Below are 15,575 nucleotides of genomic sequence, written 5' to 3'. Positions count from 1 at the left end.
TCTAGCAGAACTTCAGAGCAGTTTCATAAAATTTTATAACCTAATGAATTTTTAATCAGTATAATCCCTTTGTTTCCTTGTTTTTAAAATGTAAACGAATATCAATATTTTCATATTCCTAGAACATTTTTAACTTAAATCAGCATAACTTTTATCAAAATTTTTTTTAAATATTTGATAGATATATATTTTTAATATATCTATCAATAATATTAAAATATCAATATCAATACAATACAAATATCAGTACAACATCAATTAAAACTATTTCTTTCAAACAGCACTTTTAAAATATTTTTTATTTAAATTTAAGATTATTTTTGTAAATCAAAATGAATACAACGCTATCAATTTTTAGATCATTCTAACTTTAAAAAAAAATAGAGAAGAACCTCTTCTAATTCACGAAGTAATTCTGCCAAAGTTTTCTGTAATCTTTCTAGTTCTTCCTTAGCTATCCGCAATCTTTCCATTTTTGGCTTGACTTTTCTAGAAAAAAAAAATACACATATAGATTATATTTATAATATTTATAATAAATATATAAATCACTTTTTGATTTTCTTTAAGAAGTACCTGTAATTATTGATATTCAATAAGAAGACTCACTTGTATATTTCACCATATACATGCATCGCTCGAACCCAGATACATAAAGATTTAGCAGCTAAAGACACTTTTCCAACAATATCTGGTTGAAATTGAGGATTTTTCACATACTTCCCAATTTTTGCCAATGCTGCATCTGATATGTTATCACGATCATATTCAAAAAGTTCTTTCAGAAATGATGGACTACCTGTTAAGAAAATGTATCTTATAGAATTATAATGTAAATGTATTGAGAAAAAAAATAATAAAGATGAGAAAGTCGAAAAAATATTTTTAATATAAAACCAAAGCATATACATATGCTTGAAAAAGTAGAAATTTCATTTTTATTATTTTTATAGCAAATAAAATTGTCACAATAGTAAATTTCTAAGCTTTGTGTAGTATAAATGACAATATATGGAATATATATTTTCATTTTCTGTTCGGAAATGCAAATTAACATGCTTATTACTGAATTTAATATTGTTCTCTTCCTCCAATTATTAATCTTCAACAACTGATCGTTTGTATTTTTAACATTCAATTTGTAAAGCTTTCATAAAACACTCTTCGAAAAAAGTTATTATTTTCAAAATCAATTCAGATTTCATTTTTAATATAAATTATTCAGAGAACAGTAAATGCATATTATAGAAATATAAAAAAGTAAATTTTTTACAAAAATGTTGTAATCTGATGCAAAAATAAAGATATCTTTCATGAAATAATATTCTTTGGAGAAACTGCTCTTCAAAGAACAGATATTTATAGCATAGTAGTAAAACTACATTGTGATATTACCTTCACAATATTTTCGGTATTGATCATTTATGTATTTAATCTAAATCACTTTAAAAAACAAAACAAAAAAAAAGATAAATTAAGGCAAATTGTGATTATTCTAAAGAAGACAGTTTATCAATTCTAATCAAATCGTATGCATCATCTTATTACCACATTAATAACAATCATATGATGAATTACAATATTCAGATTCAGTTTCTTAATAATTTTTAATGCCTTTAAACATAATATTATTTCTAAAGAATATCGAAATAAAATGACATATTTTTCTTAAGATGTCCTTTTATTTCGATATTCTTTTCTTAATAATTTTTATTAAGAAACATTATTTCTAAAGATTATCGAAATAAAATGACATATTTTTCTTATTTATTTCTCTGCATAAGAGCTAAATATATTTTTAAAATATGCCATGTTGTAATCTATACTTATAATAAAGCTCAATGTGTGTGTGTGTGTGTGTGTGTGTGTGTGTGTTGGCGCTCTACAGGCCAGGTCATTTGACATACAGCTATCAAATTTGGTACATGTATACCTTAGAGGTCAGGAATGTGCACCTGGGGTCCCTTTTTTTGAAATTTTAATTAGAATTTTAATTATTAATTAAAAACTAACTTTCCCGCCAAAAAAATCTTCCATTTTCCCCACCGCCAACTTTTCCGCCAAAAAAATCTTCCATTTTCGTCACCGCCAAATGAGTAAGGCTTCCGGGTTTTTTTTCTCCCAACAGTAATGAGGCTAGGGTTAGTATTTTTCGGCGGATTATTTCAAACGATTCTGTTTATTTTCTTAATGTTTGATGCATTTAAAATGAAACATTGTTAATTAATCGATCCTTCAGATTCATTCTGAAGTACTTTTGAATTAAAATAAAACAGAATAAAGGAAATTAAAAATCTCTAATCCGCATAGCGTTACCCCAACTGGCGTAGAAAAAAAATCACGTATTTGCGTTACGTAACTGGCGTTGAAAATTCACGCATGCGCTTTGTGTTCTGAATTCCGCATTGTGTTGACGAATTATTATCAACGGATGCGGACTGGATTTAAATTTTTTTTAGGTTCGTTGCATGTTTTTGTAATTAAAATGTATTTATGTTAGTTATATATTTTTTGTATATGCTTATAGTTTTAAGTGCATCGTTTTTAAGTAGTTTTTTTAAAACCTGTTTTAAACTGTCTATTTTAAACGATTCGTTTCATTTTCTTAGTGTTTGATGCATTTAAAAGTAAACATTGTTAATGAATCGATCTGCTCATGATGAATCTAAGAAAATTTTGTAGACAAATTCTTGAGATAATACGTAAATTGAAAAGGATATTCTTTAGTGCCCCTAAAGTTTAAACGCTGAGTGACTCTATTTTCATTAATCAGATTATAAAAAAATTCTTTGTTTCAGTAAAAAATATTATTATATTAATTGCAGATTAATTCTTTCCACTTTAATTTAAAACATAAATTCTACGGGTGCTAACAGAAAATTAGAGAGATACATATTACGTATGACTGAAGGCCTTTATAATATTATGAGTGAATTATATGACTATCAAAATTTGAAGTTTTAAAATATTTTGATGAAGAAGCTATTAAAGTAGGAATTGCATAAAATATTTAAATATAAAAATTTTAACGAGCATTAAGATTGGCGAACCGGTTGGTCGACAAATTCTTGAGATATTGCATAAATTAAGAAAGATATTTTTTAGTTCCCATAAGGTTTAAATGCTCAGTGACTCTGTTTTCGTTAATCATGTTATTAAAAAAATTAACATTTATTGACGAACACGAACACACTGATATTCACCGTTACTCTGATTAGATGTTATAAAATCTGAATAGACAAACATAAACGTGTAAACAGCTGTGCGCCGGTTTCTATGGCAACACATTTGGAAAGGGAAAAGAAGTTTCCGAAGAAAATTCACGCATGCGCATTGTTCTGATTGTTGTCATGACAACCACTTTCAACAGATGATTTAAATTATTTTTAGGTTAGTTACATGCTTTTGTAAGTAAATTGTATTTATGTTAGTTATATATTTTTTGTATATGCTTATAGTTTTAAGTACATCGTTTTTTAAGTAGTTTTTTTTAAACCTGTTTTCAATGATTTAAATTATTTTTAGGTTAGTTGCATGCTTTTGTAATTAAATTGTATTTATGTTAGTTATATATTTTTTTTGTATATGCTTATAGTTTTAAGTACATCGTTTTTTAAGTAGTTTTTTTAAACCTGTTTTAGACCGATTATTTTAAACGATTCATTTTATTTTCTTAGTGTTTAATGCATTTAAAATGAAACATTGTTCATTAATCGATCTGTTCATGATGAATCTGAGAAAATTTTTTGACAAATTCTTGAGATATTACATAAATTAAGAAAGATATTCTTTAGTGCCCATAAAGTTTAAACGCTCAGTGACTCTATTATCAGTAATCATATTATTAAAAAAAATGCTTTGTTTCAGTAAAAAATATTATTATATTAATTGCAGATGAATCATTTACACTTTAATTTAAAGCATAAATTCTACGAGGGGTAACAGAAAATGAGAGAGATACATATCACGTTATGACTGAAGGCCTTTTTAATATTATGAGTGAATTATATGACTATCAAAATTTGAAGTTTTAAAATATTTTGCTAAAGAATCTATTAAAGATGGAATTGCATAAAATATTTAATTATTAAAATTTTAACGAACATTAAGATTGGCGAACCTGCTGGTCGCCAAAGGCGGCTAGTATTAAATAAAAAAGAAGGATAAAGAGAGGAAGATAATAAAGAACCAACATAAAAGAATAAGTGAGCAACCTCCTTTTTAGAATATCTTAAAACATATAATATCCTTGAAATTTAAAATTCGGAAAATAGTCAATTTGATACTATTTATATGTTGAGAAATGAAACACATTTTGAGCGACTTTTGGCAAAGTTTTCATAATTGACAGCAATAAATAGAAACACATACCTAATTGACGCTTAGCTTCCGCCCAAGATGGTTCTGAATTCCGCAAAATCATAACAGCTTCTAAGACGATTTCAACTAAGACAGGAGGTTTTGCATAGCTTTTAATTTCTCCAATATCTCTTTTATTTAATGCTTCCAACGCCTATTAAACATTAATGAAATGTGGCCATTTAAATCTGTCAAAGTTAAAGCATAACAAACACAAACCAGAATTTATTGAATGTGAAATAAATAAAATATTGTGATATTTTTTTTATTAAATAACGGGAATGCAATTCAAATTTTCCAGTTATAAATTTCTCTGTATGAAAGACAAACAATAAATAAAAACTAAGTATTAAATTTTAAAAACTATTTTAAAAAAGAAAAGGACATGTTTTTGTCAGGAATGTTAGTCAATTTGCAATGAACTGAAAATATTTGTGTAGTAATGAAGCAATACTTGGCCATAGCTTAAGACTTATTGAAAAATTAAGCACTTCAATCACTCAGAAAACTTGTAAACCGGGACTATTTTGCCAGATTTTTTTTCTCTCAAATGTAATAAAAAATACTTAAAAATCATCATTAGTGCTGAGCTCTAGTTTTACGTTTTTTGGAAATAAGACAATCAGTTTTACGTTTTTTGGAAATAAGACAATTTAAGAAAACATTTCTATACTTTAAAAAAAAGACGTGTCGTCAAAATTACCTAGGAAAATGGGGAACTTTACCAACTGTATTAAAACAAGTCGAAATTCCCAAAAAACATGTACGAGAAAAATGATTTTTGAAATATAAAAACACATTTTACATCAGTGGTAATTTCATTGTAAATAAATATTGTATAAAAAAACTGACCAATAAAATGTTTGACATTCTTTCTTTTCCCCAAAAACTTACTCCGATAAACATTCCATGTCTTGCTTTTAAATAGCCGTGCTGGGTCATTATAATCTTCAGCTTTCATCCTGTTCGTTAAATGTGTAAAGAAAATGCATCATCAGATTCATCTGCTGTTATGATCATTCCTCTGAATGATCATAACAGCATTCATTCATCATAACATTCCATTTATGAACTAGCCAATTTGAATTACCGTAGAAGTACTTGGAAGGGTTTGGTCATTTCCAATCAACTATAAAACAATAGAATTTCTTAATCCAAAGAATCTAAGAAATCTTTCATAATGAGAATCACGGGCATTCATCAGTTTGCACAAATAAGGATTTATTTGAGGATCTCATCTTCCTCATCACTGCTCATTATAATCTAATGGTTTAATTTCTTCGACAGAAAATACTACATTTTTAATCTCAACGATTCTTCACAGGAATATTACAACTTTCAAATATTTCTCCAAATTTTATTAACCGCAATAGGGAAAGCCAATTGTAAGATAGCGTCATTATAATTTTGATTCCTCATTAAATCCCATTTTCTCAATTAAATCCCATTGCGTCTAATGCTTATAAAATAAACTCGAAAAACCCATTATTTAAAAAATATATAGAAGAATTTGAGAAAAAGGCCAAATTTTAGATTGGCAAAATTGCTCAATTTTTTTCTCATATCTCTGAGAAAATTTTGCCAATTTGCATCGTTAAATTGAAATTTAATACAAAATTTAAATCTAAAACGACCTCTTACACAAAATAAGTTGTTTTTACTTATGTTTAAATTAATGAATTTTCGAATCATTTGAATGGATTACCAAAAATCTCTGCTCAACACACTCAAAATAAAAACAATGAACTTATAAACAATTGATAAGGATTAAAACTTGCAAAAGGATTGTCATAATTTTTTTTCTTTATGCGATGGAATCATTGATTCTTTTCTTTTTGTCGCAAGAGTTTGATAGGAATACAAAAACATTTTTTTACTCTCAAAAATTAGTTAAGTTGTCCCTGTTCATTGTATGCATTGGAGAACATGTAACTAAGGCATAGAATCAACATTATTCAATTGCTTGTTTTGGTGGAGAAGGAATTTGATAAACAATGTGATATCTAAATTATAAAGATTTTTAAAAATTAAAAAAAGGAAAAGCAACACTAAACAACTATAAAATAAGAGAAAGTGACTCACTTTTCGGGCTTCTTCCAAAGCTGGCAGAGCGGCATTCAGATCTTCTTCTGCAGCTATTGCAATTCTTTTACAAACTCTTTCTTTCTTTTCGATTTCAATCTTTTTTTCTTGGATAGACTATAAAAAAATAACACAGATGTGTTGAGCTACAGAAAAAAATAAACTACTGATGATTTTTACATAATGCGATAAAATTCTAAAGGGACATTTACAAATAAATAAGAAGCGTTGCACTCTAAAATAAGATCTATGATAATAAAATAGCAAACAAATCCCAAAAATAATACCAAAAAGTATTTTAACATATTCAGTTTACATGTTACTGAAAAAAAAGAGTTGATAAATATTTAATTACCAGATAACGTCAACTGATTTGAAATTAATGCGTCAAGATCATGTTTTTGCTTATGAAATGACAAATTAGTATACTGTCATGAAGAAACAAATTTTTACCTCTTGCTTTTCGGCCAATATCTCCTTTTTTAATATTATATCTTTAAGAGCTTCATCACATTCTTCTTCAGCTATTTTCAATTCTTCTTGGGCTTGTTTGGTTTCTCTTGCGATTTCATTAACTTTTTCTTGGGTTTCATGAATTTTTTCTAATCCAGAAGTAAGTCTTTTTAATGCTTGTTCAACGATTCGCTGTCTCTTTGCTAAAACTCTTTAAAAAAATAAAAACACAATTAAACATTTTCAAATAAAAAGTAGAAAATAATGAAATAGTTATTTTAAATAATATTTCATAAACAGTTTTAAGCTAAGTTTCATAATGAAATAAAAATTCTGGAAATTGTTATGATTGTTTCGAAAAAGCTTTCGAAAAAAAAAAAGAGTAAATTCAAAATAAATAAATTATTTTTGAATGAAAAGATATCTGTAAAAAATTTATATTCACTAAAAATCAAAAATTTCAAGAGGAATTAATCATAAATGACTTATTTTGATTTCATGGAATGTTTCAAAAGATAGACATTCATAAAATATTTTATATAGAGGAGGTTCAATATTTTCCTCAATGTTTTGCTGCATTTTTTTGGAAATTATCAATTGTTTTATCAGAAGAAAATTATCAGCACCAATAACTTGAATTCAATTCAAAGGTTTAAGCAAGTAACAGCGTTCTTTTTTTTTCGACATTTTAATTAATTAAAAAATTAGCAAGATGTTGGCTCTTTCTGTCATAATCTTCAAAATATTGCAAAAAAAAAAAAAAACCCACCTCAATTTTACATTTTTTAAAATTAAAAAAAAAAAGCTGTCTTTGTAATATTATCAAATATTTCCTTAATTCTGACAATATGTAATTATTCCTTTTTTTTGTATAATAATTCTACAATGGTTTTCCTTGTAATCTCAAGCATTGAATCGTGCAATTTTCTTCCATTTTTGAAAGCTAAGGGAAAAGAACTCTGCTAATTATCTAAGCAATTTAAATAAGGAATCAAAAAATAGCGTTTGAGTACCGCAAAACACAACATGTAGTTTGAAGACACATTACCGAAGTAAATTTATAAAGGCACTATGATGTCATCAGACACGACTCCATTAGGAAAATTAATGTAAACTTTAAATGAGAGCTATTATATAACACGACTGAATTTCTGCCACGGTTTAAAAATAGTTTGTTAAGATAACTATGAATAGAATAAGCGCCATTGGAGGAAGGCCATTCAGATATAGCCCCGCCCCCCTCTCCCAGCCATGTCTGGTAAAGTGTCCTCCGTCGAGGCAAAAAAAAAAAAAAAAAAAACACTTAAGGGAAAAAAAAATTTTCAATAATAATTTTCCCCCCTTTAGCGATTTCTCCCTATTGACAACTTTTCTTTATTGGAACAGAGACATTACGAAATTTACTATTCTGAATCCTGGATGTTATTAGGCATAAAAGCCTGGTATCACTGTCACTAACATTTTTGAAGAGAGAGTATACTGCTGTTTTTGTTTTCAATTGAACTACAGCAAATTACATGAATTTAAAATTGATCTACAAAGTATACGTCGGATTTTTACATACATCTGAACTGAAAATATTATTGTAAATGCAACGGTATATTTCCGAGTTATATCCTTGCAAAAGGGAATTTACAGTTTAAAGAAGATTAAATTAATTAAATTAAATTTTTAATGATATGAAAACTTTACTAGCTATCTTCATGAACACAATAAGCAGCGCTGATGTAAATTTTTTAAAGCAACATGACATTAATACTTATCAAAATTTGATAGCTCTCAAAAATACTTTATTGAGAGAAGCACAAATCTATCTTATCCTTTTTATAATTTTAAACTAAATAGCAATAGTAAATAATCCTGCATTTGTTTTCTAAAGAATTGAAAGGAAAGTTATATACACACATTACTATCTATACTAATAATAAATATGAATATTTGTATGTGTGCATTGGCGCTCGACAAGCCATATCGTTTGACCTACAGCTACCCTATTTACAATGTATATACTTTCAAGGATAAAAATGTTCAATTCGGAGAAATTTTTAAAAAATTTTAATTAATCAAAGATTAAGCTGAGTTTTGGCATTTTTCCTCGATACTTTCCGCAAATATTACTGCACAAAAAGGAATTTTACATCGTTTTAAAACATAAAAAGATGTCTTTTTAATGATGCAATTTAATAATAGTGCAATTTTTAGACAAAGTTTGGCAATTTTTAAAAGATACTTTTTTGGTCTGATTTTCAGCAATAGGTTACATTGTTACCCCGAAATTCATACCGTTTTCATTATTTCAACAACTACTAAATCGCATTATTTTTTTCTTCATTGTTGCAAAATAAAGAAGAAGGATTTTATTTAATATCTGTGTAGTTAATAAGACAAATTTAAAAATTAATGTAGTTGCAATATCAAGAAATTTATAAACCGGATGTTTATGTTTTCAAAGCGCAATGATGTTACGAGATTTTCTCCATTAGAAAGCCTCATGTACACAATAACAAAGTAAGTCATGTACACAGTTTAAGAAGGACAAATAAAATAACACTACTTTAATGTCAAACAACTTGGCGGAATCATGCACATGAAATTATATCTAAGTGATTTATCCTTAAATCAAATATGACCAATATTTCTGGTGAATCAACTGGACGGCTAAGACGACTAGTTGTTAATATTTTTAAAATAATTTCTATGACATAGTAATATATAACATTGATTTTTAGATGACCGTGAAATATAAAATATTGAATAACAAACTTTTGAAGAAATTATCTTCTAAAGGGGGAAAAAAACCTGAAGTAAAATAAATAAATTAAAACTTTGATAACAAAACAGCCTAAGTTTTACTGCAATAAATCCTATTTCTTATATAATTTAAAATATTTTTATCGGAGACAATATTGCAATCAAATAAGTTGAACAAAAAAAATTGTACTAACTTCTTAAATGTATTTGTTAGTTTTATAAATGTGCTTGATGTTTCAAAAGAAATTCCATACACACTTGAAGAACTCTGAGAATGCTTCAAAGCACTAATATGCATTTCAGAGAGGAATTTGCAACATGTTCCAAGTCTCTGTAAAAAAAAAGAGTATTTTATTTAAAATGATTTCAAAATTAGCGTACTATGAGTCTTTTTAATAATAAATAAATATTTATTTTCATCTATATAAATATTCATTTCAAATCATCAGTGATATTTTCCTTTAATCTTGAACAATATATAAATAAAATATTTTAAACAATTCTTCTGTTTTTTCCCTCTTATTTATTTGATAAATAATAAATAAATATTTATTTATTATTTGAGAACCTGAATTTAAATGAATGAAGCAGGTAATTTTTATTTTATTTAAAATTATTTCAAAATTAGCGTACTATGAGTCTTTTTAAGAATAAATAAATATTTATTTATTATTTGAGAGTCTAAATTTAAGTGAATGTAGCAGGTAATTTTTATGTCAAATCACCAGTAATATTTTCCTTTAATCTTGAACAATATATAAGGAATGATAAAATATTTTAAACAATTCTTCTGTTTTCCCCCTTTATTTATTTGATCTGATTAGCTTGAAATATATATCAGTGTGAAATTATATCAACGATTATGAAAAATAAAATTTACAGTTTTGAACAAGTAACAACATTTTCAAACAGTAGTAGGAAATTTATAGAATAAAATATTACTTACTTCTTCATTAGTAGGTTTAAGGTCCACATGTTGTAAAAATTTAAGAGCGATGGTTTCTAACGCTTCCTGAGGCCATTTATTAAACCAATCTATAGTACAATTTTTATACAAAGCGGGATATTTTAAAAAGCATGTCCTAGGTTAAAAAAAAAAAAAAAAGATTTCTTAACAAACATTTTAAGTTAATTATATTTAAGATTATAAACAAAATATTTTTATTGGGTTTAAAATAAAATTGAAATTAAAATGAATAGAAACAAAATCTATTTAATTTTGATGACAACATTAAGCTATTTGTCTGTAATTTGTAACAAAATTTAAATGGCATTATCTGCTCATAATCCTTGAAATTTTTTAAAATGAAATAAAGTTTTTAAAATCAATTGCCCTTACCTATACAAAGGTGAACTATAATTTACACATAAAATGATATGCAAGTTTTGCTGTATGTTTTGAACAAAATCTCCGTGAGATCCAGAACTTCCAGAAATTTCTGAGTACATCTAGAAATTGTAAATGTAAAATTATATTAAATTGACATTTAATAGGAAATCTTAATGATATTAAATAAAATCTTTAAATATTTTCAGTAAACTAATCGAGCTAAACATAAGTACATATTTATTAAGTAAAAAAAAATAATAATTAGACTATCAGTTAAGGCAGTAGTAACTAGTTCTAAATTAATATAAAAATAAGGATGAAAGAAAGAAATATTTTGAAGACAATATAATTATGTATTTCAATTAGTTTGTGTCCTAAACAATAAAATTATGAAAAAAGAGTGGAATAGTTGAAATTGCGCTGAATTCAGCGGTAAATTACAATAAAATATTATGGTATATCAATATAAATTTACTTACAAAAAATTCTGTTTTAGCATAGTTTTTGTAAAAAATAAATTCTTATAATTCTTTTAAGCTAAATTAATTCAAATTAAATTAAGATTTCATGAGAAATCTCTTTTTATAAAAGGAATTTTGATTAATTTAAAGATTTTAATAGACATTTTATGGAATTTAAGATTCCATTTTAATCCCGTTTCTCTCTATTAAGTGATAAATAAATAACAAAACAGTAGTCGTTATCTTTATATAGAATCTTTATGGATGATTAGTTGAGCATAAATACTAAATTATAAGCAATATAATTATGGTTAAAGTTCATTCCCAAAATTTAATCAGAATATAAATTTTGGTTTTGATTAACAAGGTTCGGAGCATCATACGATTAAAATTTCTGGAACGAGTTCATCTTATAAATTTATTACATAACGTATTAAAAGCATAATAATGTCCTTAAAGGAGATATCCAAAATTTAATTCGAATGATCGTTGTCGTGGCAGTTACTCAGCGACTGAATGTGGAATTATATAGGCTAAAACCTGCCAGAATTTAGCCATTTCCCCAGGAGGTATGTTCGTTATCGGTATGGAGATAACTCAATCTCAGACTGTTATTATAACCTCGAGGAAAACGAAAGCCTGTACATTTATAAGGCAACTTCTCATACTTGTACTCGTGTCGTTCTTCAAAGATATATTAAAAATAAAAGGAAACTTGATTTGTATAAAAGGATGACGATTTTGCACTTGTAAAATCAGCACTTGCAGATGATCTATTTAGATGCAAGTGAACAGATTTATAGGATTAACCCATTTAGTGCAAATAAATATATTAGTTTTTTTTTTTTTTTTGCTGGCAACTTTATTTTCTTACAAGAAATTACATCAAAATAAACTGCATCATGTTATGTGCGTTGTCACTGTATAAAAAAAAAATAAAATACACATAAAATAAGAAATTAGTATATAAAAGTAAAAAAAAACAACATTTTAATATAAATATTAAAATTAAAGCATTGATGAAAAAATACAAACCGATTTTAATTCATGTGATGTGAATACATCGAATGGCACACTGACTGTGAGAATATCGCTCAAAAAATGAAGAAATATGTCATCAATTATTTGATCATCAGATAAAAGAAAAACAATCTTTTTATTCTTTATTCCAGTATCATAAAGTATATCACGTAGATCTAAAAGGAAAATAAACAATACCTTTCAAAAATTCATGTGCAGTTTTAAAAAGGCATCAAAAGATTTAAAATACATTGAAGTCTCAGCTATCTAATATAAACATATACTTCAAATATCATATAATATAAATATACTTTTTTATGTTAACTGCCTTCTATCATGTATTAAATTAAACATCGTTTATGATGTAATGTACTGCAGGATTTAAAAAATAAGTCATCACTAAGTATATATATATATATATATATATATATATATATATATAGAGAGAGAGAGAGAGAGAGAGAGAGAGATCCAATGAAAAAATATGACAACATGAAAATAAAACCGATAGATTTGAAAAAAATAGAGAGAGAGACATAATTCCATTATAATATTTTTGATTGCCAGAATAGTGCTTTCTAACAGTTATTCTATGTTATCTCCAAAAACACATCTACACTTGGGTGTCTACTGATAACAGTGACCTAAAGAAGATAAATGGGGCTGGGGCCATGATATGATTTCTTTCCTACTCCAAATCATCATAAGAGGCTTTGCAAATGTATATTCACTTAGATTATAGTATTATTTTTTTTCGATCTTCCATCGTATTTAATTCTAAGAAATGATTTAAAGGTATTAACATTTAATCAACATGGAGACTCCTGGGCCGGTGCCGGACAACTGTAATTCTCCACTTCTTTATAGCTTCGCCATTGCTCTCCAGCAACTCATTTTATTTCCAAAAATTTTTTAATAGCATTTATTTTATTTGCAAGCCATTTTAACATTACTAATCTTGTCTGGCTGTTCTTCAAGAATATTACATCAAAACAATAACCTCTCCCCTCTTAAGCATATTGATAAATTCATAAGAAACTGTAAAAAATTAAAACAAATAATTAACGAAAGCTCATTATTATGCTAGCGCTTTAATCATCTTAGAGACTGCTATAATGGTAAACTGAGTGTTTCATATTCGCCTGACCCAGGTATCGAGGGATGAATACAGAGAGAGCAGAGTTCTGACCTTGAAGGATGCATGTTAATATAGTAAAAGCAAAAAATCGAATTATATGAACGCAAATGAAGATAAATCTTCAGTTCTATTTTTTAGCAGCTTGCCCATTGCATAGTTTCGGACACATCTGTTGATTTATAAAAAAATATTGTGATTAGTAAAGAATCTTAAACATTTTTAATAAATTTAATTCAACAAAGTAAATAAATTTTTAAAAAGTTCCTTTTACTTATCCTAAATAAAAATTTGGAAATTATTGTTTTGACATTTACTAACCAAAACGGAACACGTGTTCACAACTTCACGCTATCCATTTCGGCTGGACACTGACTGTGTTGATGCCATAGGATCCGTCAGAAGAATCATGCTTGGAGGAAATTCTAATTAAGATTTTTTAAATCACTGCAAATCGTACATAGTACAAACTACCCCTGGCTCCCCTATATTCAATTGGAATTCTGTTTCCTATAATTGGTCTTTAACAATTAAACAATAAAGAAATTGATTTTGAAAAAAATGTGAAAAGTCGCACCTTTTTTAAATTCAGGTAGTCCATAGCTCACTTCTAAATTCATTTCAAACACTTCATATTTCAGTATGAATGCTGCAAGTCTAGACAAACTGCGTTTACCAGTTCCAGTAGCTCCCAGCAAAAGCATATTTCCATAAGAATTTTCGATTCCTCTCATAATACGACATACTAAAATGAAATATTATCATTATTTGGTGATGGCGTTTTATAAGACGCATAGGTTCATCTATATTAGGCAAGGAAAGGGTGAGGATATATTTTAATGTTTTCTTCAAGTTAGAAAAATTAGTATTCTTGAATATTAATATCTAATCGTACAGATATTAATACTGAAATAATTGCCTTTAATATTTTAAATATTTTTCTGTTAATATTATTTCATTAAACTGGTCCTTTCAAGTGCAAGAAATAAAATTTAAATAATCGTTAAAAGCCACCTTTAATTTTCTCATGTTAATCTTAGCTAATTTTTATCTTTTAAGCGTTATTCCAGAAGCAATATTAATTTTTTAAAGAAATATTGACACAAAATTCTTAAAGAAATAAACATAAATTGTATCATATCATTGCATTCTACTTAACAATCTCTGCATCTAAATATTGTTTTAATATGTTGCAGCAAATATTATTTGATTATTAAACATTTTTAATCTTTTAATAACTAAAATACAATGGATGTAAAATAAAACCAGCGTTAAATAATCGTCTATTAGGAATTTGTAAAAGAATCAATAAAGAAATTATTAGAAAGCTGGAAAAACTACTTACAATGAAATATAAAACTTACAATGGTTAATATTGTCTTCAAACAGAACAAATGCATCTGAAAAACTCTCTTCAATTTTTCTAATTTCATCTATTTGATTTTCAAAATAATATTTCAAGAAAGCAGGATCATGCATTTCATCGTAACCTTTATCGTCACCGTCAGATTTTACTATATTTTAAAAACAGAAAATGAAATCACATGAATCAATATCAGGACAACAATATTTATTAACTAGTAAAGAAAACTTAATATGAAATTTGTGTAACGTAATTATATATTTCATATTCAGAGATAATTTCTGAACTTGAATAAGTAACACTAGAGAAAATATTAAATTCTTATTTTTATGTTGGACCCAATATTTTGAATTTGTTAATTTTATTTTATGTAAGTAAAAAATTTGACAATGTAGTTCATACATTTCAATTAACTGTTTAAAGGAATATCAAACTTTTTAATTGAAATGCTTTATCCTTTAACTCTAAAACGGATATAATTACATAGTTTTTATTATGTAACATTTCTTTAAAATTGCAGCTTCTTTTCCAATGATATTTAATGAACCAAATTTCCAAATGCATTAATAAGTTGTAAGCAATGAAATCATTAAATATTAATTCACATTAAAAAAAGCCACA

The 15,575-nt window shown here is 26.5% G+C and overlaps 1 protein-coding gene across 1 annotated transcript in view; it reads right to left on the bottom strand.

Moving 5' to 3' along the window:
- LOC129962948 (dynein axonemal heavy chain 2-like) overlaps positions 1–15,575 on the bottom strand; it is a 127,108-nt gene that overhangs the window by 34,245 nt on the left and 77,288 nt on the right. Inside the window, exons 45-55 of the mRNA XM_056076951.1 lie at positions 14,956–15,105; positions 14,169–14,336; positions 12,472–12,632; positions 10,985–11,094; positions 10,592–10,727; positions 9,840–9,976; positions 6,895–7,105; positions 6,442–6,558; positions 4,372–4,513; positions 610–799; positions 393–489 (exon numbers count right to left, since the gene is read on the bottom strand). Coding sequence (XP_055932926.1) covers positions 393–489; positions 610–799; positions 4,372–4,513; positions 6,442–6,558; positions 6,895–7,105; positions 9,840–9,976; positions 10,592–10,727; positions 10,985–11,094; positions 12,472–12,632; positions 14,169–14,336; positions 14,956–15,105 — 1,619 coding nt within the window. The remainder of the gene's footprint in view (positions 1–392; positions 490–609; positions 800–4,371; positions 4,514–6,441; positions 6,559–6,894; positions 7,106–9,839; positions 9,977–10,591; positions 10,728–10,984; positions 11,095–12,471; positions 12,633–14,168; positions 14,337–14,955; positions 15,106–15,575) is intronic.

Source organism: Argiope bruennichi, chromosome 3 (assembly GCF_947563725.1).
Source record: "Argiope bruennichi chromosome 3, qqArgBrue1.1, whole genome shotgun sequence".
Taxonomy (NCBI): domain Eukaryota; kingdom Metazoa; phylum Arthropoda; class Arachnida; order Araneae; family Araneidae; genus Argiope; species Argiope bruennichi.
The sequence above is the reverse complement of the archived record's forward strand: the minus strand, read 5'-3'. Positions and strand labels throughout refer to the sequence as shown.